This window comes from Schistocerca cancellata, chromosome 1 (assembly GCF_023864275.1).
Source record: "Schistocerca cancellata isolate TAMUIC-IGC-003103 chromosome 1, iqSchCanc2.1, whole genome shotgun sequence".
Lineage (NCBI taxonomy): Eukaryota > Metazoa > Arthropoda > Insecta > Orthoptera > Acrididae > Schistocerca > Schistocerca cancellata.
The window spans coordinates 206765929-206791730 of NC_064626.1; the positions used below are offsets into that span (position 1 = coordinate 206765929).

Sequence of the window (25802 nt, forward strand, 5' to 3'; positions counted from 1 at the left end):
CCAATAACTGCGCACAGGGATCAACACTATATAGACAAAACTACTTTGTTAATATGCACAACACTGTTACTTAGCTACTAAGGTTCGCAATGAGCTTAAATATTCCCGAGTGGCACAAAGCTAGCGGACTTTCAGTGATCATAGAGGGGCCAATTGAAACTGTGCAACCAGTAGGCTTAGTGGCCCCTTTGCTGCTGTCTAATTTATAGGTATAAACTGACTGCCAACTTATCTTCTTTCTCCCTTTAATGTAACTTTCACCTACAACAACACAATTCATCAAGGCACTAAAATCACTCACAGTCATGTGTGCTGAAAAAAGAAAGGAACCTTGCTCCACTAATAAAATACTCCATGAATACTTGTGAAAACGTGTCACACATTCATGTATAAATTAAAAATTTGTTTTAGTCCATATTTGGCTCAGTAATGGTCCTGTGAAGTTTGTGAAAAATATCTTGTTTGCTACTGCAGAAACTACATTCATGATTTCTTTTCCTCCTCCTTGTGCCCAGCTATTGAGAATAATCTCTACGTCACAAATTAATTCATGAAGACATCTAATGTGTGTGGTTTTCCTAGGAATCATTTTCTTTGTATTTCTCAACACTACTGTTTCATTATCTAACTATAATCTCTGACAGATAAACACAATTGTGATGAAGCTACCGATGTCATAAAATAATTTATCTTTGGTAAGCCTTGGAAATGGAGCTAGTGTATTACACAACACACACCGTTACGTGCTACAATTTTGAAATTATGTCAACCAGTTGACAAAATTTATACAAATAAAGACTGAGGGATAGAGGATTCAATTTAAACAAGCATTGGGGTTTGACACTCAATTATTAATATCTTGTCAGCCATCACATCCACAAGAATTGGAAAATACTGAGAGAATTTGTATTTCACAATATATCAGTGCAAGCTCTGCAAAAAAGAGAGCGTCAAAGGGTACAGTGGGCATTGGGAATTCAGTTTGGCTGTAAATAGCATGTTGAGCACAATAACAGTAAACAGTCTGGTTGGAGCATAGGCAGCAAATATGCAGCATCTGAAGAAGGCGGCTGGGTCAGTCATCAAAATATTGTGCATCAATGGAAACAACAAACCAGACGTGCCAAGAAAACCTGAGAGATCACAAGGACTGAAACTGATTAAATACATTAGTAAAGACGTATTATTTATTGTCTGACTATATATGTGATTATATGGGTTAGTCCTTTGATAAAGACAACTTTCTGCAAGTAAAATGCAAAGGCTCAATAATACACCTTTTGGTGATGAGCTAATTTAAAGTAGAATTACAGCACATGAAAAAAGACAAGAATTTTGCCATGTGATCAACATTCATAATGCATTTTACCTATCAAGATACTGATTATAGTTTGTTTAAGTTGTATGTGTGTGTTCTAATGACATTCAAGAGCTCTTGAAAAATGAGAGTATACTTATTAAAAACAAGTACGGAACATTCAAGTTTAATGTACTGTCAGAGAGATACTTAGAGATGACATTTAAGCTTGGTTTGGTCAATAATGCAAAGGAACCACCTTGGCATTAAATTTAGGGAAACCCTATTCCTTACAGGCACGACTCAGTGTCTCGACCAATGTGTCACATTGCTTGTTGACAAGCATTAAAATGTGCTATTGTATGGGGCTGAAGTGGCTGTGGAAATATGCAAAACAGGCAAATGTGAAATTTTTACAAGCTAATGATGATGCAACTGGGTTGTATTTTATTTGTCAGGAAATCTCCCATTGCATCCACTGTATCATAATGAATAAAGGAGAAATTGTGAACGGGTATGTAATTCAGAACAGATGTAAGGAGGACAGCTCGCAGAGTACACCATTTCTCATAAATTACAAAAAGAAGACTGATATCTAGTCATATGTTACAATACGTATATACATTGTGAAGAATTTCTCAAGAATGTACAATACTTTTTCTTAAAAAATAAGAATACACATTTACAAAAGATGAAATAGGTTAAAGATCCTTCCACAGATCCTAGCAAAAATGTGTAATGGATATACACTGAAGTACATAGGATCATTCTGCAACAGTTAATGTACAGAGACTGCATTATTGCACTGAAGGTGTGTAAGAGTCAGTTTTGCACTGAAGGAGTGTAAAAGTCAGCCTTAAAAAAAATCATGTGCATTATTTAGTATCATTAATAATAAATACATCAATGGTTGTTCCTTCTACAATATACATCACTGGAATAGAATGAATTAACCACTTCAGGGTTCTTTTAAATTGTACCTCATCAGCAGATAAATTTTTACTGATTGCTGGCAAGCTACTGAAAATATATATTCCTGAATAATGAACATCTTTGTGGATCAAATTCAGTTGTTAGTATGAAAAAGAGATATATTATTTATGACAAATTCCATTAAAGGATAAGTATACTGAGAAGCAGTATTCAATATTGCCAGTTCTTTGAACAGGCTTTTACAGGGTGTTCCTGATTAGTATTACAGGTTTTTGGACCCGAAAAACTTAAGCCTTGCTTGATGGGTTACCCATACGTATGATCCTGTACGATATTATGGAATGAAAGTAAACAAAGTATGCCAGCTTTTTTATTTTTATATCACTTGGTCTAATTGCATCCATCCTACAAATAATGATTTGTTTTGGATTCAAAAAGTTTTGTGGTATGCTACTCTCTACTGAATTTGTGATCATGTTTTAATACGAACTATCATTTCTATATGCTGTCATCATATTTTAGACATATGGTATGTGTAAAGCTCTTACACATTCTGAACAAGATTTAATGTGTCTTTTATAAGTTTAGTGACAAAGAATTGGCTAGAAACCACTCATTAATGTCCACATGACTGAAGAAATTAAAATATGTGTAAACAGTGAAAAGCAGGGAATGATTGTGCACACAATGACATCACATTTACTGTACAAAGTGGTTAACTGTCTTGTGAAGGGCTTGGGTTTGGTTGTCAGTATCATCAAGGTTTAGCTTTTAATAATACTGGATCAAAACAATGACACAAATTATTTGCAGATGAATGTACGAGGTGCATTCAAGTTCTAAGGCCTCCGATTTTTTTTCTCCGGACTGGAAAGAGATAGAAACATGCGCATTGTTTTAAAATGAGGCCGCGTTCATTGTCAATACGTCCCAGAGATGGCAGCACTGTACAGCAGATGGAATTTTACCGCCAGCGGCGAGAATGAGAACTGTTTTAAATACTTAAAATAGTGACGTTTTCCTTACTTGAACAGCATGCAATCATTCGTTTTCTGAATTTGCGTGGTGTGAAACCAATTGAAATTCATCGACAGTTGAAGGAGACATGTGGTGATGGAGTTATGGATGTGTCGAAAGTGTGTTCATGGGTGCGACAGTTTAATGAAGGCAGAACATCGTGTGACAACAAACCAAAACCACCTCAGGCTCGCACAAGCCGGTCTGACGACATGATCGAGAAAGTGGAGAGAATTGTTTTGGGGGATCGCCGAATGCTGACGGACGACCACATGGCTGCCCGTGTGGCATGTTGCCAAGCAATGTTGATGCGCAACGACAGCATGAATGGGACTTTCTTTTCGTCGGTTGTGACAATGGATGAGACGTGGATGCCATTTTTCAATCCAGAAGCAAAGTGCCAGTCAGCTCAATGGGAGCACACAGATTCACCGCCACCAAAAAAATTTCGGGTAACCGCCAGTGCTGAAAAAATGATGGTGTCCATGTTCTGGGACAGCGAGGGCGTAATCCTTACCCATTGCGTTCCAAAGGGCACTACGGTAACAGGTGCATCCTACGAAAATGTTTTGAAGAACAAATTCCTTCCTGCACTGCAACAGAAACGTCCGGGAAGGGCTGCACGTGTGCTGTTTCACCAAGACAACACACCCGCACATCGAGCTAACGTTATGCAACAGTTTCTTCGTGATAATAACTTTGAAGTGATTCCTCATGCTCCCTACTCACCTGACCTGGCTCCTGGTGACTTTTGGCTTTTTCCAACAATGAAAGACACTCTCCGTGGCCGCACATTCACCAGCCGTGCTTCTATTGCCTCAGCGATTTTCCAGTGGTCAAAACGGACTCCTAAAGAAGCCTTCGCCGCTGCCATGGAATCATTGCATCAGCGTTGTGAAAAATGTGTACGTCTGCAGGGCGATTACATCGAGAAGTAATGCCAGTTTCATCGATTTCGGGTGAGTAGTTAATTACAAAAAAAGATTGGAGGCCTTAGAACTTGAATGCACCTCGTAAGACTGGTAGATGTCAACCCCCAGGTAAGATCAGTTAGAGTTCTGGAGAAATGTGATACATAAGGCAATACTGACCGTATGGTTTGTCTAATGAGACAGACTGAAGAAACAAAAATCTGTATTTATACCAATGTGTAGGTTTCGAGAATGAATACTCGAATACACTCTTTGGAATTCTGAAGATAGCAGGTATAAAATGCAGAGAGCAGCAGGTTATTTACAACTCGTACAGAAACCGGACCACAGTTATAGTAGTTGAAAGACATGGACAGGAAGCAGTAGTTGAGCACAGAGTGCTGTAGCCTGTCCCCACTGGTATTCAGTCTGTGCACTGAGCAAGCAGTAATGGAAACCAAGGAAGAATTTACAAAGTGAGAAGAAGTGAAAGCTTTGACATTTCCCTATGATATTACAATTCTCTCAAGAGATAGCAAAGGAGATGGAAAAGAAGTTGAACAGAATAGATAGTATCTTGAAAAGAGGTTATATGATGAACCTTGACAAACGTGAAACAAGGGCAGTCAAATTAAATCGGGTGAAGCAAAATAACTGATGTCAGCCGAAAAAATAACTGATGACAGCAGAACTACATGGATGTAAAATGCAGTCTGGCAATAGCAAAAAAAGCATTTCTGAAAAACAGGAATTTGTTAAGATTTAATATCAATTCCAGTGTTTTAAAGTCTTTTCTGAAGGTATTTGTTTTGGAGCGTGGCTTTACATGAAAGTGAACATGGCCATAAACAAATCAGACAAGAAGAAAATAGAAGCTTTCAAAATGTTGTGATACAGAATAATGCTGAAGATGAGTAGATATAATAACTAATGAGGAGGTACTGCACCAAGTTTTGGAAAGAAGACATTTATGGCACAATCTGACTCTAAAAAGGAATCGGACAATAGGACACATCCTGGGGAATAAATAAATCATCAGTTTGGTAATGGAGGGAAATCTTAAGGGTAAAAATTTTAGAGGGAAACCAAGTCTTGAATACAATAAGCAGATTCAAAAGGACACAAGTTGCAGTAAATATGTAGAGATGGATAGATTTGCCTTGAATAAACTAGCATGGAGAGCTGCATCAAACTAATCCTCACACTGAAGACCACAATCAAAACAGTTTATTCTTGGGGCACTCAACTCCTGTGTATGTGGATTTGGAGCAAAGGCTGTCGCAACATGTACTTCTTACACATTGCAGGGTTGTCCACGAGTCCCAGCATGGCATTCCATTACCTTTACAGTAACAAGTGTCTGCGTTCTTGCATAACTACCACTGTCACTATTTTTGAGGATAGCTTTGTGCACATAATTCAACTGTTCTCCTCAAATGCCTTTTCATTATCAACAAAGAAGTAACCTGATTTGCTAAAAGATTTATTCTCTGTACTAAACAGCATTTAGCACACTATCGACTACACAAATACAATACAAAGCTGCTTTTATCTAAGGGTCCTTTTTTGCCAATAATTCAGTGGCCTTGTTGTGATATGATATACTTCCTTATTACAAACAATTTCATTTTCTTTCATGGAATAGTTACAAATCTGATACCTGAAATGGGAAAATCCTAAATTTTATGTAATATAATGTATCTGAAATTGATTATCAGATTTATGAGTGTGAAATAATATTTAATTCATATCTCTCAGGAGGACAATGCTAATGTAACATAGTTCTGTCATTTGGATAAACAAAGCTGATATTGATACCTCTAGAATTAACATTGCTATGACAAGAAAAACACCCCCCCCCCCCCCCCCCCCATGAACCATGGATCTTGCCATTGGTGGAGAGGCTTGCATGCCTCAGTGATACAGATAGCCTTACAGTAGGTGCAACCACAAAGGAAGGGTCTCTGTTGAGAGGCCAGACAAACGTGTGGGTCCTGAAAAGGGGAAGCAACCTTTTCCATAGTTGCAGGGGCAACAGTCTGGATGACTGACTGATCTGGGCTGGTAACATTAACCAAAATGGCCTTGATATGCTGGTACTGCTAATGGCTGAAAGCAAGGGGAAACTACAGCCGTAATTTTTCCCAAGGACGTGCAGCTTTACTGTATGGTTAAAAGATGATGGCGTCCTCTTGGTAAAACATTCTGGAGGTAAAATTGTCCACCATTTGGATCTCCGGGCGGAGACTACTCAGGAGAAAGCCATCATCAGGAGAAAAAAAAAAAAAAAAAAAAAAAACTGGCGTTCTACGGATCGAAGCATGGAATGTCAGATCCCTTAATGTCAGGTAGGTAAGAAAATTTAAAAAGAGAAATGGATAGGTTAAAGTTAGATACAGTGGGAACTACTGAAGTTTGGAGACAGGAGGAGCAATACTTCTAGTCAGGTGAATACAGGATTATAAATACAAAATCAAATAGGGGTAATGCACAAGCAGGTTTGATAATGAGTAAAAAAAAAATAAGAGCACAGATAAGCTACTACAAATAGCATAATGAAAGCATTCTTGTAGCCAAGATAGACACGAAGCCCACACCTACCATAGTAGCACATGTCTATATGCTAACAAGCTCTGTAGATGATGAAGAGATTGAAGAAATGTATGATGTGATAAAAGAAATTATTCAGATACTTAAGATAGACGAAAATTTAATAGTCATTGGGGAATGGAATTCAATAGTAGCGAAGGGAAGAGAAGAAAAAGGAGTAGGTGAATATGGACTGGGGGTAAGAAATAAAAGAGGAAGCCACCCGGTAGAATTTTGCACAGAGCATAACTTAATCACAGCTAACACTTGGTTTCATAATCATGAAAGAAGGTTGCATATACGGAAGAGACCTGGAGACACTAGAAGATTTCAGATAGATTATATAATGGAAAGACAGAGATTTAGGAACCAGGTTTTTAATTGTAAGGTCTTTCCAGAGGCAGATGTGGACTCTGATCATAATTTGTTGGTCATGAACTGTTGATTAAAACTGAAGAAACTGCAAAAAGGTAGGAATTTAAGGAGATGGGGCCTAGATAAATTGAAAGAGCCAGAGGATGTAGAAAGTGTTAGGGAATGATTAATTAATACAGGGGAAAGAACTACAGCAGAAGATGAATGGGTAGCGTTGAGAGATGAAATAGTGAAGGCAGCAGAGGATCAAGTAGGTGAAAAGACAAGGGCTAGTAGAAATCCTTGGGTAACAGAAGAGATACTGAATTTAACTGATGAAAGGAGAAACTATAAAAATGTCGTAAATGAAGCAGGCAAAAAGGAAAACAAATGTTTCAAAAATGAGATCGATGAGAAGTGCAAAATGGCTACGCAAGAATGGCTAGAGGACAGATGTAAGGATGTAGAGGCATATATCACTAGGGGTAAGATAGATACTGCCTACAGGAAAATTAAAGAGATCTTTGGAGAAAAGAAAACCATCTGTATGAATATTAAGAGCTCAGATGGAAAACCAGTCCTAAGCAAAGAAGGGGAAGCAGAAAGGCAGAAGGAGTATACAGAGGGTCTATACAAGGGTGATGCACTTGAGGGCAATATTATGGACATCGCAGAGGACGTACATGAAGATGAAAGGGGAGATATGATACTGCATGAAGAATTTGACAGAGCACTGAAAGACCTAAGTGGAAACAAGGCCCTGGGAGTATACAACATACCATTAGAACTACTGATAGAGAGCCAGCCATGACAAACCTCTGTCATCTGGTGAGCAAGATGTATGAGACAGGCAAAATACCCTCACACTTCAAGAAGAATATGGTAATTCCAATCCCACAGAAAGCAGGTGTCAACAGGTGTGTAAATTACAGAACTATCAGTTTAATAAGTCATGGTTGCAAAATAATAACATGAATTCTTTACAGACGAATGGAAAAACTGGTAGAAGTCGACCTCAGGGAAGATGAGTTTGGATTCCGTAGAAATGATGAAATACGCGAGGCAATACTGACCCTCCTCATAGAAGTCTGCCGCCTGACTTGTTAACCTCTACATCACCACTGTTTTGACTTTGTCATCATCTTGAAGACCCTCACCACCCAGGTGTTTATTCAAGGTGAAACATGGGTGGCCTACGTCACGCCAGAATCAAAGTAGCAGTCCATGGAATGGTGGCATTCAGATTCACTCAGAAAAGTGAAGTTTAAGCAAACAATTTCTGCCTGGAAAATCATATGCACAGTTTTTTGGGACAGAAAAGGAGTATTGCTTGTGGAATTTCTGCCTTGTAATGAGACAATCAATGCAGCAGCTTACTGTAAGACATTGCACAATCTGCGCTGTTCAATTCAGAACAAAAGATGTGGCAAGTTGAGCAAGGGCATTGTTTTGCTGCAAGACAATGCCCGTCCGCATGTGGCGAATCAGACCAAAGATCTCATCACATCTTTTCGATGGTAAATTCTAGATCATCCTCCATACAGCCCCAATCTTGTGCCCAGTGACTACCATCTGTTCCTGCACTTGAAGAAACACCTGGACGGTCAGCGTCTTCATGACAAAGTCAAAACAGTGGTGATGCAGTGGTTAACAAGTCAGGTGGCAGACTTCTATGAGGAAGGTATTCAAAAACTGGTACAATGTTATGACAAGTGCCTCAATATTGATGGAAATTATGTAGAAAAGTAGATTAAGGTACAGGCTTTCATGTAAAAATAAAATCATTGAGATATCTTAGCACATCTTTGTTTAATTTCAAAACGGTACTTACTTAAAAAAACACAACTTGTACGTTTTGCACAATTTCTATCTTGCCAGGTCTGAGTTTCTTATCTGCTGTCAAAAATTCAACACACCAATTCCTATTTGCCTGTCCTTTTGATACACTTAGATTTAGTGCAAAAATCTCATTGCTATCAGTTTCAGGTTTAAGCCAGCTTTCTACGCCTAGTGCAATGTGATCTACACTGTTTTTTAGGCATACAGATGCTTGAAACTGTGGCACACTGTTACAAATGCTTTGGCAGTTGATCACTAGAACTGTAATAGTTTGGTCTGCGTGTGAGTGGGGGAGGGGGTGGGGGCATTTCTTTGGATATTTTACAAAGTTGATTTTTCAGTGCCTGTGTTGTTCAGAAGTACAATGAAATGTTCCTTCCGATAAGCATGCATGTCCACAGTAACAGGCTATGTGGCAACTACAGCTGTTATGAAATACATAAAATGTATTCACAGTTGTGAATGTGGATAACAATCAGCTGTATAATGGAATAATGACAATGAAAATTTGTGCCGAACTGGACTCGAACCCGGATTTCCCGATTATCATGAGTAAGTAACTTTCAATTACAAGGTCTCCCCTGTATGAGAATATACATAATAGATGTATGACTGCAGGTGTATTCACATGGTTGATGACATATGGAAGGTTGGGTCTGGCCTGAGTCATGCTCGGACAGTGTGATGGTAAGGTTACCGCTCACTACAAGTGGGACATTTGGGTTTGACTGAGCAAGTTGGTGGAGTGGTTAGCACACTGGACTAGCATTCGGGAGGACCATGGCTCAAACTCGCGTCCAGCCATCCTGATTTAGGTTTTCCGTGACTTCATTAAATTGCTTCAGGCATCATTACATTGAAAGGGCAGGGCCAACTTCTTTCCCAATTCTTCCCTAATCCAATGGGACCTATGACCTCACTGTTTGGTCCCCTCACCCAAATCAACCAATTATTCCCCATTCTTTCCTCATCTGATGGGATTGATGACCTCACTGTTTGGTCCCCTTCCCCCAAGTCAATTAACCAATCTGGGTTTAAGTCCCAGTCGGGTACAAATTTTCATTGTTGTCATTCCATTATATAGCTGACGGTTGTCCATATTTGCAACTGCAAATACATTTTGTGTATCATACAAATACTTTGGGGTCTCCTAGGGCTATGGATTAGGTGGAGAGCTGTCTAATATAAAAAAAAATCATTGCATGCACGCCACACATTATCAGCTACCTGGGCAGAAAACTCCGATGTGTAGTGCACACATGATCCACACTCCTCACAGAAAGATTGTGTTACAGAAATCCTCCCCAGATTTCTCCAAAATTACACGCCTTTCTGTGATTGCATATTTAGTTGGTCTCAAATACCTAAAGAAATTAATTATTTCGCATTTGTCACCATGATAACAATCAATAATCACGACCTTTCAACCATATTCTCTGTTTATTAACCTATTATATGTTCATGAATCTCTTACAAGGAAAACTCCTCATTGCACCGCCCTCAGATTTAGTGGTAAAAGGGCCCAGAGGAAAGCCCAACAAAAACTGAACCCAGATCAAGCATGAAAACAGTAAGAAGGTATACTGAACAGTGAAAAAAAGTAAAGTAGAAACAGTGAATGGTCCAAGGAAATGAAGTGCAGTATAAAGCAGTCTAAAAGAGCAACAGTGTCATGGTTAAGTGGTCATGGCATTGGATTGCCAAGCAGGCAAGCTGTGTTCGAATCTCCCTTGTGCCCATCATTTTCTTTCCTGCTGTTTGCTATATTCAAATTTGTGTCAGTGTCATGCTGTAATGTCCATTTGCAACGGTAAGGTGTAAGGAAGGGGCCTATAATAACAGTTGAGTTTGCTCAACTTCTCTATTAGCAGCCAAATGGAAGTGGCTTTCGAATGGGAACCAGAAACGTTTGATGACAAGGCGACAAATCAACTGAATGTTCCACCAGAAAACATGTCTGGTGTGTCAACACAGCATTAGTGACAGTATGTGTGTCATATGACAGGAATCTCTACTCTCAAGGAAATAAAGGAAAATAGTAATAGTTTGTCACATAAGTTACAACAAATTAATACAACAGTTTCACAATCTCTCAGTTTCTCTGTTTTCTGTCAAAGCATATGTTTTTAACATTTTTAAGGATGCTTTCCATTTTGGAAGTTTTGACTCTTTAATTCCTTTGTGGTAACATAGTTCACACTTGTTTATTTGTTGTTCTCATTTCTGTGAGACCTGCTCTCACTATTCGTCACATTTACTTGTGACGGTAACATATTCTTACCATGCTACTCCCATTGTATAACCAACGTATAGTATGACAAGACTACAGAAAGAGAGCAAACACTTATATGATGGGATGGACAGTTCAAAATGTAATGGGGGAAAAATAAAAAAGGGCACAACAGATTTTTGAACACGGCTCATCCGGTTTGCATTTCAACACCGTGACCACTTAACCATGACGGCATGGCTGTTGGATAATGCTTGATATTGCACTTGTTACGCTTCGACCATTCACTGTTTCTATTTTCCTTTTTTTCACAGTTCAGTACACCTTGTTCGTGTTTTCATGCTTTGTGTGTATTCAGTTTTTGATGGGCTATCCACTGGGCCATCTTACCACTAAATCTGAGGGAAAGGGGGAGGGAGGGGTAAGGAGGGGGGGGGGGTTGCAATGGGGAGTTTTCCTTGTCAGGTCTATAGTTATTTCAACAATGAGAAAACCTGTCACTATGTTCAATGTAGGAATGAATAAATAAAACTTCTACAAATGTTTTGCTGGTTTTTCCTGCAGTTGAGGTGATTCATTTTGAATTCAAGATTCCTTTCAATACTTTCTTCCTGCAGTTGAGATGATTCATTTTGAATTCAAGATTCCTTTCAGTAATGCAATCAATTATGTGGTTTCCTAAAAGAGAAACTGTCAAAGTGATGCATGTTATTCACCTGGTAAAACACACAAGAACACACTCTCTGATCATCTGGACAACTCTTTGTAAAGCAGAATTGCACTAGATTTCATGGGAGGTGGACTTGCCAATATAAAAGGAGGTGGAGATTATTGTATTGTCAGTAGAGAAGCAGAAACAGCACGTTGTGTCAGTCAGGAGAGTACAGTGACTTCAAATGAGGACTAGTCATTGGATGTCACTTGAGTAACAAATCCATGAGGAACATTTCAACTGTTCTAAAGCTGCCCAAGTTGATTGTTGACAATGAGAATGTGAAGCAGAAATCCGAAGGAAGAACGACAGATAAACCAAGCCTAGGCTGACCTCAAGTATGTACTGACGGACAGGGACCACTGAACATTGCAAAAAAATCGCATTAAATCAGTGGAAGGAATCACCTGTGAGTTCCAAAGACCTACCAGCAGTCCAGCTAGTACAATAACTTTACATAGGGAGTTAAAATAATGGAGAACAATAGTTGAGCAGTTTCTCATAAGCCGCACATTTCTGTAATCAGTGATTAGTAACACTTGAGGTGGTGTAGAGAATGATGCTGCTGCACAGTGGATGACTGGAAATGAGTGATTTGGAGTGATGAATCACACAATACCATGTGGGAATGAAATAGGATTTGCATCTGGCAGTGGTTTGCACGTAACAACATTCCTGTAATGGACTGGCCTGACCACAGTCCTGATCTGAACACCATGGAACACCTTTGGAATGAGTCAGAATGTCAATCTGGATTCAGCTTTTGAGGAAGAATGGACTGCCATTCCTAGACAGATATTCAGACACCTCATTGGAAGTGTCCCAAGCAAAGTTAAAGCCATCATATTGGCAAAAGATGGGTACACACCATATTAATGTCCACTAATAGGAATCCAGATACTTTTGATCAAATAAAGTATGCTTATCACAAGCCCACAAAAAAGTTGAAGCCAGTCAGAAAAGGGGAAGCTTAAGAGATGTTGAAATTAGAACTGTGGCAAACGTGTCAATTGTTCTTGAAAAAACTGACTGCTTTGCCATTATCTCCAAAACATTACACGTGAAGAAAAAGAGACAAAAACAGCTACAATTCTGCATGAAACTAAACTAACAATTCCAGAAAACATGAAAAATTTTGATACTGAGAGTAGCATATCAGTCTTACCAGAAAGACCCATACCCGTCCCCATGAAGGAAGGATAGTAAGAACAGGAGGTCTGTGGATCAATTAACAAAAAAAGTTACACCCATATTCAGTACATAACATGAACATTCATGAAGTCATTCAGTACTCTAGATAAGCATGTAAATTTGAAAGCTACACTACAATGTTCGACTTATTATTTTGTGCCTCCTCATTATTTACTATCTACTGTACGACGTGACATAGCCTTCACTCTTTGCTAATTCCATTATTTCTGTTCCACTTAATACTTTCTATTTTCATATTAATTCTCCTTTCTCTTCAAAAATTTGTATCCATAAACTAGCCCAATTTTGATTAAATTTGTCCCGCATTATTGCTATAACTGGGTGATACCTATATATTCCACTCTGTATAAAGGTACTATTGTTTTTTGTTTTTTTCAATTTATGTGGAAATATCATAGTGAATTATTTAATTTTCACATTCCATGTAAATTTCCCAAATTCCTCTCTAGCACTGATACATGAGTCGATCAGACACCTTATTGGTGATAACACATAAACTCACCTACAAGTGGAAATATTACATGCCTTCTCTCAATAAGACAATGGGGGGGGGGGGGTGCTGTAATCAAGGATGTTTGCACACAGTCTGGCCATCTGAAACTATAGATCAATACCTCTCTCATTTAAAGTTTGCATAACATTGTCTTATCTATACAGCCCATCAATGAACAAATGATTGATTTTCCTCACAAGAAAAGGGAAGATTAGTGTTTTTTAAAAGTGATTATTCATGCCTGTGGAAACTGGGAGATGTTACTGACAAATGCTAATCTAAAAAATTAATCCACAATTGACACCACGTAAAATAGGTGCAAAACCAAAACATTCTACCCTGTCAATGTATTCAACATACAAGACTTAAAACCCAGATGAACATTACTTCTGGATCAAAAGTTTAGGTACATATTCAAGAAACAGGAGGTGATGCATACATACAACATTTGTTTCATGCTGAATGGTTACAACAATGGTTTCATGCTGAATGGTTACAACAATGGTTTCATGTTTGTCATATGAAGGATTAACAGTTCCAGCAGTAATGATTCAAGTGATTTCAGATGAAGACCAAGATATTTTCAACAACAAGTCCACATCTGATCCACTGGTCACCCTTTTTCCAACTCAGCTAGTTTTTGGATTTTAATGACCTTACTGTCACTACGCCCTTCTTCTCCTAATTTTCTATATAACAGAGTGATATGCGATTGTCATGGCAGGACAGCTTTCTTCGTTATAACTATACTACAAACTGAACAATGAAAGTTGCAAACTGAAATCTTTTACGGTAATTCCTTTTTAAGTAGGGTACTTGAATTGTTAATATAAGAGAAAGCTGCTCTTCCTTCTTCACTTGACTTTCACTATTTAGCTAATTTATTGGCAATATCACAGAAAAATGTAGTCCACTGTCAGAGGTACCAGTACAATTTTTGCTTGTAACTATCGGCTTGGTCATTTCCAGACCAGAGTCCCTTACCTCAAGTAGATACATTTACTCTTCTCTATTGTCCTGAAAGTTAGTAACATTATCACAGAATCACCCAGTATGTTAATTGCATTTTCATGGATTACGCAGTATCTCAGGTCCTGTAAATGACTGATTGAAACACTAAACATCCAGACTACACTCATATTACGTTTTAGTAGAAGCAAATGCAATAATGGTATCAACTGCATTATTTTCCAACAAAGGAATATACCCTTTCCTGTAGTCTAATCTTTGATAAAGGGTTTTGATTTAATAAATCCAATTTATCCACTATATGCCCAATTCACATTAAACAGATCAACTGTTAGAATGTTCTGCTGAAACACAAATGTATGAAACCATGTTGGCGCCACCTTGCTGACTGAAAGAATGAGTTAACTTATCATATGGCTGAATTGAATTTACTTTCTACTTTCATTCTCTCTGACTACTAGGACTGTGATGGTGATTAGTGTCACAGTATGTATAAAATCTGTGGGTATTTTTTCATACCAAGTTTTTCAGTTACAGAAGAGGTAAAAGTGACTGAATATGCGCCATCACTAGTGATGTTGGGATCTCTATTTTAGAAGAAACACTGCTGAACTTTGCATGGCATTCACTCAGTAAGTCTGGAGAAATGCACTGATTTGTATGGATATATTTAAATATGCAGAATTGACGGAGTATTAAATGAAAGGAATCAATTAATAAAAGAAGCCCCTTCAGAAAGCATTGAAATTGTCATCAGCATCACAACCACCACCAAAAGCAATAGCACTGCTACTCACCCATTGATGGAATGTTGATACACAAAGCTTGTGACAATCGGAGGTATGTACGTCCCAGTTCATACACACAAATTTGAAGCACATCACTGAAATCAATCAACATATCTGAACAAGATGTTAAGGATTCAACTGCATTAGGAAGACTGAGTGAGCTGTCACACAGTGTATTGTTTATATTGAGGTGAATACAGATGGGAGATTAGTGCTTGATATAAGCGTGTCTGATGGAATCAACAATCTTATGAAAATAATGCACAAAACATATATAGTAATTTTTTAGGGGTTTATAACAAAACTAATGGCAAAGATATTCTCATAAATGATGTTTTTGCAGTGCTAAACAAGAAAAATAATTCTATCAATATTTCCTGTGATCAACCCAAGGCCAATAATTCTGTAGAAAATAAAACAATACCAGGGCTGGAGTTTTAGCTCCATAAAAGAAGGCAAGTCAGATTAACGGACAGCACTTCGGGTAGAAAACTAAACTGTTAACTGGCTGATGTAAAATGATGACTATCAAAGGTTTTATAGTTGGCTTGTAACTGTTCCCTGACATTAATGATTTAGGATGGGAATTAAAATCCTTCCAAGAAACTGTAAAAGCTTCTCATGGTATAACAATACTCACCATGGACCCAAACTTATATACACTCAACAACTGAATGTGCAGCTCATTCATTACACACCATCTCAATCCATCAAGTATTTAATTACTATACACAATGAAACTCACTAAGTATAATTACTTGCTTACCTAATGTGTAATGAACTAAAACTGAATTCATACATTGATAAGATGATCAAAAAGCTGCCCAGCTTATCTCATATTGACATATAACTCACTGTATTGGTTTTTAGATAGATAGATTTAAGCTCTCTACTTTCTTATAGGGAAAATTATTTGGGAAAATTTAATATACACAACGTACAGCAGCTTATTGAGTTGCCTTGGTGAGCAGTTCAGATTATTTTGCTGGAAGGTAAATATCAGTGGCTTGTCGTCTGTAAACATCGTGAAGGTGTAAGTCTCAACATGAGAATGAAAGTACTTGACAGCCTCGTTCATCGCCAGCAGTTTGCAGGCATACATACATACTCCATTTCTTTTGCAAGATGGTCAGCTTTTTAGAGAAGAAAGTTAGCAACTGCCAGACCACATCAACATGTTGGTGAAGCATGCCACCTATCACTGTGTGGTTCACATCTACAACCACAGCCAACAGTGCATTCATCTCGGGATGTGACAACAATGCCGCATCCGCTATCACTTGTTTTGTTTTCTCAAATGCTGCAATCATGTTGTCTGTCCAGGTAATAGTCAAATTGCTTTTAGCCTTCAGGCCGCCAGTGCAGCAACATGCGGCAGATGCTGCTGATAAAAGTTCAGCATCCCTAGGTAGCGTCTTAGTTCCTTGCATGTGGCCAGCCAAGGCAGCTGGCAGATAACCACTATTTTGTCTGGCAATGGTAGCGAGCCTGAAGGAATAATGCGGTGGCCTAGGAAGTCTGCTTGCGAATGTCCAAAGATGCAATTCGCCACATTCAGCACAACTCTGTACTCGCTTAGTTGTTGAAAAATCTTGATGAGATGCTGGCTATGTTCTTCTGCTAAGGCTGAGAAGACCAAAACGTCATCCAGGTAAGTGTTACAGAAAGACAGGTCTCCCAGCACTGAATCAATGAACCTTTGCCATGTCTGCGCTGCATTCCAGAGACCGAAAGTCATAAATTTGCTTTCAAATAAGCCAAACAGCGTAATAATGGCTGTCTTTGGTATATCTTCGTTGGCCACCGGAAACTGTGTGTATGCCTTGGTGCAATCTAATACACTATACACACAAGCACCACTCAACGTGTAGTGGAAGTCGCAGAGCAGAGATATCGGGTACCTGCCAGGTATTGTGCAAGTGTTCAGTGCTCTGTAATCCCCTCAAGGCCATCATGCACCACTGGGGACAATGTGTAGTGGTGAAAACCAGGGGCTGTAAGACAGATGCATGATGCCCTCTTTGATCATGTTATCAGACTCGGCCTTGTCTACCACGTGTACCGGTAGGAAATGGGCGTTTTTTTATGAAAATGAAACACTAATTTTGAACTAAAAAGTAAAAACATTTTATTCAAAGTACTGACCATTGCTTTCTATACATTTTGACCACCTTTCTGGCAATTTGTGGACACCACGCCAATAGAAATGTTCGTCTTTTGAAGCAAATCAATCAGACACTCAATTTCGACTTCTTCGTAAGAATCAAAGTGTTCCTCATCCAATGCGTGTCCCATTGATGAAAACAAATGGTAGTCAGAAGGAGCCAAGTCTGGTGAATATGGCTGGTGGGGTAGCAGCTCCCAGCCAAGTGTTTTGATTGTATCCTGAACCAGTTTTGCTTAGTGTGCAGGTGCAGTGTCGTGTAAAAAAATTACTTTGCCATGTCTTCTGGATCCATTTTTCATCACCAGTAACAATTCAATGCAAAATTGATTTTCTTTCATGTCTTTGAAGCAAAATTTCACAAATGGTTTTTTGGTTTCCCATCTGTCTTTCATTCAATTCATGTGGCACACATTTTACACACTTTTGGATCTTTCACATAGCTTTCAAATGGTCAGAAATTGTTTGTTGTGCAACATTTAGCATTGCTGCCATTTACTTCTGACTCAAAGTATCATCTTCATCCAATATTGCTTGCAATTCGGCGTCTTCGAACTTTTTGGTGGTCTTCCACGTTCTTCACTTCTTACATAAAAAATCATTACTTCTGAACCATTGAAACCATCTTTTACATGTTGCTTCAGATAGAGCATGATCACCATATGCCTCGACAAGCATTTGATGCGACTCTGCAGCACTTTTTTTCAAATGAAAACAAAAATCAATGCTTTCCGCAAATCATCACTTTCTAGTACAAAATTCGACATTGTTAACACGATGAAAACATATGATGTTGTTTGTTCCATGACTTGATGTATACTAAATATCTTTGGCAGATGTCATAGCAACCAAACAAAAAAAAATTAAGGCTCGTTCACAACAAATGTTCCCTATCGACACATTTGTATCTTAACACTCATTTCATACCGGTACACCTGGTATCCTCAAACAGTCTGGTGCCAGTCGTCATGGTCGGCAGGAGATTGGCAGCCCCTCAGTTGTCTTGATACAGTGCACAGTGTTGTGCCCAACATTCTCCATTATTCCCAAGTCCTTCAATAGCATGGCGTACTCATCGTTACTGGCGGTAATCACCCAGGCAGATTGGGTGGATGTCTGACACTGGAAATCAGCAGCTGATTGCTCAATAGTCTGGTCAACAAGGCGGGTGGTGGTCATATCTGGTAAAAGGTTATAGCACGCCAAGAAATCCGCTCCTATTATTGGCTCTGCCACATCTGCCACCATGAAACTCAAAATGAACGCACCATTGAGGCCAAGATCCAGGTCTATTCTGTGCGAGCCATACGTTTGTTACAATACGCAAGTTATTCACGGCTGCCAGGCAGAATGACATACATGGTCAGCACTGATGTAGCAACACACTTGGGTAAATACATAAGTCAGAGCCAGTATCAATCAAGTACTTACAGCCAGTGATTGATCGCTGTTGAATAGGCGCTGTGATGTTGGTCAGCAGTTGGACAAAGTGCCTATGTTCAATTGCTGCTGGCATTTGGGAATGCACACAGTTTGAGCAGTACGCACATTCCCCAAAATGCTGGTGGTACCAGCACGTCCTTCTGTGTATCAGGTGATAGCACAGCCGTGCGGGACGCAGCCCTGCTGTGGGAGTGTCTTCTGTATCTTGGCTGGCTGCGATCTCCACCAATACTGCAACACGCTACCAGCTGGCTAATCAGTTGCATCAGTTGATTGGCCTTTGCTGCTAATGCATTGTACTCAGCTTGAGCCACCATGGTGGCTGGACTCGCGGACTGCACGGCTCATACTATAATAGGCATGGGTGAGATGGCATCCGGCACTTTGTCAGCCAGTTCTGCCATGGTTTCTAACAACATCTCTGACTGCATCGCTATAATTGCCTTGATAGATGGAGGTAAGTGACTGCTCCAGATTGTATGCAACAGATAGTCGGGTACATTACCAGCGTCAATTACGCTTCTAAGACGCTGCAGATACTGTGACACTCTTCGGTCTCCAATATCTTCTTAATTTAGTACCTGATGGATGCACTCTTCTTGTGATGCAGATATGCGGCGGATCAGTTCTGTCTTCAACCGTTCGTATGCATTCCCTTCAAGTGGTGTGACGATGATATCTTCCACTTCTGCCGCATATTGCTGCTCCAATTGCCTCACCACCAATGCAATTTTACATGTGTCTGTGGCAACGCCTGAATAAGAAAAATTTGTCTCTACCTGGGCAAACCACAGCACCGCATTTTGTGGCCAGAACACAGGTAGCCTCACGACTAGTCTAGACACTGCCAGGTTAGCAGCCACTTTATTCTCATTCATTCTTTACTGGTGTTACATACGTGCAGGTAGGCCAGATCACGTCGAGGTCACCACTTTAGCAGCAGTGTAAATGAATTAGGTCCTGCAACTCTGCCATGCCTGCTACAGAAATGGTGAATATGCCAGAATACATTAAAGTAAATGATGGAACTTTATTTGTGTGTGTGGCGCTAAAATACAGACCTCACGATTATAGTAATGTGCAATAGTCTAGTCGAGGTCAGTGAGCTCCTCGTTGCTAGCATTACTAAAGGCATATAAAAGGAACACACACCAGAGGAAGAGAAATATAAAAAAAAAAAAAGAACACAGAATAATTAACATACAAAAGGTAAAAAAAAAAAAAGACAAGGAATAAATGATCTGCACTTCATGCGAATTAACCCAGCAACTCTGGTGGAGTGCACGGAACTACTAACACATGTGCGAAAATTTGACACTCATGCACTAACACACATGCGCACGTGCGCGTGCACACATGCACACGCACGCACACACACACACACACACACACACACACACACACACACACAGTTTTGTGTGAGTGTTAGAGTGTTAGCTCTATGATTAAGGATATTGTCAAATCTTAGCTGGTAACCATACCTTTCTACATGTCTATCTGCTGTTCAATGCTACTATTACTTGGTGGGTACTGACCCAGCCTCATATACATATTTAATATTCTATCTCAGATTTTCCATTGTTGTACTTGCATCCCTTCCTTTCATGCTTCAGCTCTGGACAGTTGCCTTCAACTTCATTTGAAGTATTTATGTACTATTGATGAACTGCAGTTTTTTTGCTTGGGCTGAAATTATGTTCAGTGAACTAAATACACAACAGGTAGTTTCCCCTCAACTCAGGATCTGGACCAGTACGTAATGAGGAGCTTCTCATTACAATACTAAACAAGAAAGAGTAAGTACCAAGTCTCAAGAAAACTACTCTAACCACGATAGTGAAATGAGTCTTATGAAAATGAAACATGCATGATATGCAATTCAGACAAGAAGAGCTTTTGAAACGTAGTGCTCTACAAAAATGCTAAATATTAACAGATGAGGAAGTACTGAATAGAATTGGGGAGAAGAGAAATTTGTGGCCTGATTTAACTAAAAGAAGGGATCGGTTGACAGGACACATTCTGAGACATCAAGGAATCATCAATTTAGTACTGGAGGGAAGTGTGGGGTTAAAATTTGTAGAAGGAGACCAAGGCTTGAATACAGTAAGCAGATTAAAATGGATGTAGGTTGTAGTAGTTACTGAGAGATGAAGATGCTTGCTCAGGATAGACATATGTGGAGAACTGCATCAAACTAGTTTTCAGACTGAAGATTACAAAAACATCACTCAACAGTAAAATTCACTATAATTAATATACTTTGCTGTTATAAAAGACATCTACCTTACATGCAATTTACCAGAGGTCTAAAAAGTGTGTAAATTTCTATAGTATTTGTTTTCCGCAATCTTCACAGCAAGTGGGTCCCTCTCAGTCTGAGGTCCAAGTGAGCTGTCCATCCCTTCCAACTTTCCCAGACCTATCCCTCTTTCCTCTCTAACAAAGGAACAAACAATTCCAAAACCTAGGATTATTTTTTTTTCCCTTTTGTGGGCATTACCAGAATTCCACCTTAAGCAGGTAAGTATTCTCTAACCATTCTATCAACTTATATTTTTACAGTTTTCTATAATGTTATTCTGTTTGGTTCATGTCACACAACCTGTATCTGGCAACACATTTTTATACATCAATTTGATAATTTACTTACTTCCTAAGTGGAGAAAAAATTATCAAAGCTATATAGAAGAACAGCTGATTCAATTAATTGCAGTTTTGCATATTGCTCAGATTGTAATTCATTTAGTTCTTTTGAATGAAACTAGCCTTTGGTAGTAACTGTATGAAAACAGTTGACGCAGTCCATCGTAGTCCTGCATATTGACTGACTTATTCATTCTTTCTTTTCAAGTGAAACCACTATGTAGTTATTCTGATGGATGAGCCAGCATTCTTCAATGTTTTAGTTGATTGAGATATCCATTCATTGTTCTGAATGAGACCAGTCTGTAGTATTTTCACATGTGAATTAAAGCAGTGGTCGCCATACCCAGGGGGCATGTGGAGAGACATCTTGAAGGTACACAAAAGTGAAAATAAGTATTATATACAATTATTTAATTAATTACTGAACTGAATAATTTTTCTTTTTATCATTTAAAACAGATTAATATTTTGTTGTGGATGAAGTAGTTCCAGATGCAATTGACATGTAACTAATTAAGCTGATCTATCATTGGGAGTACAAAGTTGAGCATAAAAGTTTCCTTAGGATTACCTGCAGAACAAAGGAACACTGCCAGATTTTAGTGGCTATTTGCATTCTGCTTTAATGAAAAAGTTTGACGACGTCCATTAATTAAAAATCATTTGAGTCTATCCCTTAAACATTTGTTCAATCACTTATTTAAGCGGAAGGTAAATATATTGTGCAGAAATCTGCATTGATGGCTATGTATATACAAATCATATACACACACATACAAATCTGTTTATATTTAACAGCCTCCAGAAAATAGCACATATAGCATTTCCATGGCATGATGAAGCTCCCTTCACATTCAGTGATTAGTACTTCAAAATCACAGTAAAGCCTATCTCTTTTAGTTGTTTGGTGTCTTAATCTCTTGCTTTTTAAGCCATCACAGTAAACAGGTTGTAACCATGGTCACACCCCTTCTAGACCACGGGGAACTACAATTGGAGTTGTCTGATCCCTGCTGAATTCAGTTCTAAGTGGAAACATTCAATTTTTTTTCTTTTTTGTGTCCAGATAGTAGCACATATTGAAGTGCCACTTCCGGGATGGGGAGTTGTGCTGGCCCCAGGTCGAATCCACCTGGTAGAGGTTTACAATGAGGTTCAGAGTGCCGACTATACTGGATGTTGTTTTTTGGCAATACAGGGCTGGTATCCAAGTTCCATATCAGTTACATTATTTGCAAATGTTTAGAAAACTTTCGTTCACTTCCACACGCAGACAGTTGGGGTACATATAGCCCATACCAGAGGAGGGTAATGGGGTGGCAACAGGAAGGGCTCTGACCACCCCTTAAATTAAGCATTCCAAATCTGTTAATAATCCTGCCGACCTGCACTGATGCATGTAAATAGAAGAACAAGAAGGAAAAAAAAAATTATTGTTTTGGCACCATTTAATCGTTATTGTTGACAGCACTCTGTTATCACCTGTCATCACTGTCATTGTCATTCTGATATTTGTTTTTTGCCAATAAGTGGCTTTTAGTTCAGTTATTCAACTGTGTTTATGAACAGGTGTTTACTTCATAGTGAACACTGTCCCAATCAAAAAGCCGAAACATTCAATGGTGTGGTAATAGGAGAAATCAATTGACTGAACAAAAAGTGATCCTCACGATAAATTCGATGTGATGTGTAGTATCTGCAAGGTGATTCATATTCTGAAATTATATTAATTAAAAATCAATGAAAATTAATGAATGATGCTAAATATTTCTTGCGAAAGAAATACTTCCCACAGAGGACAATATATGCTTAAAAGGCAAGAGATTAAGACACCAAACAACTAAAAGAAATTATCTTATTTGCTTTCTATTCACATCACCTCAGCATTTACCAATACAGAATTATGGGCAATGGGAGAAATCCAGTGGGAAGAGGGGGACAGAGCCTCAATAAATTTAAATAAACAGTAATTATTCATTTACGTAAACATAAGTTTATAATGGAGCAATAGTTATCAACCTTTTAAAACCAACCAAAGATCGATATTCAGCGTCAGAACCATGAAAAAATCATATTTAAGCAAATAAATATGTAAGTTGTGAAAATATTTCATTTTTAGAAATATACTTTTTACTCACCTCTTCTTGAAATATGTTACCTGTCTCCCTAAAAGTTGACTTGTCTAGTCATGGTTCACATAAAACCAAAAATGCTCAACAAGTATGTAACTGAAATCACACAAACCTAGAGACTGATTGGAAACATTCATATGCCTTAATACCTACATAGGTTAGTTTCATTCAGCTGCTTCAGTCAACAACAAAAATTGACTGAATGAAAACACAATACACTGTACAATCATTTGCTAAACCCATCAGTTGCCCCAACACTGGATTCAGAGCTCCAGTCTGTGTTGACAAAGGGTAATAAGGGGGACACCGCTTTGCAGCTGATTCTTCAGATGGTGGGGGGATTAGGGTCATGTGAGCATATGTTGTGGGAAATCAGTTTGCACACTAGTTAAAGGATTCGCATAAGCTAGCAAAGTTTTCATTCTTTTTTGTGTGCCTGTTGACAGTCTGAAACTTCTACTATTTGGTGAGGGGTCTACAAGCAAAGATGTGTATAGACACTTTAATTATTATGACTGTGACTCGTCTTATTTAGAGGTCTGTGTTGACTACTGTCAGTTACAACCTGTTTCCATCAAGTGTTATTGCGAAGGAATCCAACACTGTTCTCAACATTCCACAACAGTTTTTGAGAGGACCTTTCAGACGACTGCTCATAATACACAAAATTATGACGTACATTCAAGAGTGGAAACAAATAAAATTAGCAAACAGTTTAAATTTAGCTGCTCTTTCTCTTCTCAGCCTTACCCTTATTTAATTCGCCAGTCTTAAGAAATGGAGAAAGAATTTCATTGATAAAATATAATTAAGTTGTAGGAGGTAATTAAATAAAGTAAAGTAACAAGGGTAACACACTATGTAAAGATTACAGCAAGAGCAACAAGTCTTCAGGCCTAATGAGTGCATTAATGTCAACAACAAATATTTCATTGACAGTACAAAGAAAATAGCAACTCACTATAAAATCCACAACAACAAGTGCAAAGTAGTTTTGCTTTCAGATAGCCATGAAAGGAAGTTAGCTGCTATACTACAAATGTAAACTTTAATATTAAAGTTAGATGTGCGGTGGAAAAAAAGAATTAGAAGACAAAATGTTCCATTACAGCGATTTCATAATCTGTGTAGCTGGTATAAATCTTGTGATGTGTAGTGAAGATGATATTTGCACTGAAGATTCAATGAATGTTCCCACACAAAATAAACAAATACAATCTCTGATGAAGGCAGTAAGCTGAAATTGGCAGTACGAGTTGTACAGGATAATATGTGCTCAAGACAGACATTTATAAGTACAGACAAGGATTGTACATTGTCAAAGAAATAAGGAAGACAAACTTAAAATATTTTGTTCAGGTTACAGAAAATGCTTTATTATAGACACAGGGAAATTAAATGTAAGTTTGAATATCAAGCATTGATTACATCTGAAGTACAAGGTTAAGCATTTTTTGTGTGCAAAATTAAATGAAATAATTATTAAAAAAATCAAACTAAATAGCCTTTTCTATGCAAAACAATTCTGTTTTTTATGTGAGTGAAGTTGCATTCATCATAAAGATACTGAAGGCATAATATGCAGTCAAGCACTGCAGAACATAAAACAAAATCCAAAATAATATTCTGTAATATTCTGTACATGGCAAATTAAATATAACTTGTTGATTAATTTCTAAACAACAGTACTCTATACTTGCAAATTATGGATGTATATTGTAATAAATTACAAAAAAGAACTGCTGGCCAGTAATTTTCTTCAGCAGGTGAAATGAGCAGCACTGCCCGTAGATACATGTAAAGGTAAAAGAGACGTACCACTTAGCTTTTGGAACTATTGGTCCTGTTGGGTGGTGAGTCTCACTCATCATGGGGTCTGAATAATCTGCCCTTCTTTTTTCACCTTCCCCAGCTTACCCTCTCTCTCTTCAACAATGAAGGAACTATTAGTTCCAAAAGGTAGGTAGCGTGTCACTTTCATATGTGTGTACATCAACAGTACTATGGTATGGAATTTGTCCCCTGAAGGTAAGTTCTGGCAGCAATGCTGTTTCATAATTTATTAGTTTT

At 38.4% G+C, this 25802-nt stretch overlaps 1 protein-coding gene across 1 annotated transcript in view; it reads right to left on the reverse strand.

The window, feature by feature from the left end:
• The window catches only part of LOC126168897 (transcription factor IIIB 90 kDa subunit), a 372622-nt gene that overhangs the window by 293430 nt on the left and 53390 nt on the right, over nt 1–25802 (reverse strand). The window contains exon 4 of the mRNA XM_049920596.1: nt 15354–15458. Within this exon, the coding sequence (XP_049776553.1) occupies nt 15354–15458 (105 nt within the window). The remainder of the gene's footprint in view (nt 1–15353; nt 15459–25802) is intronic.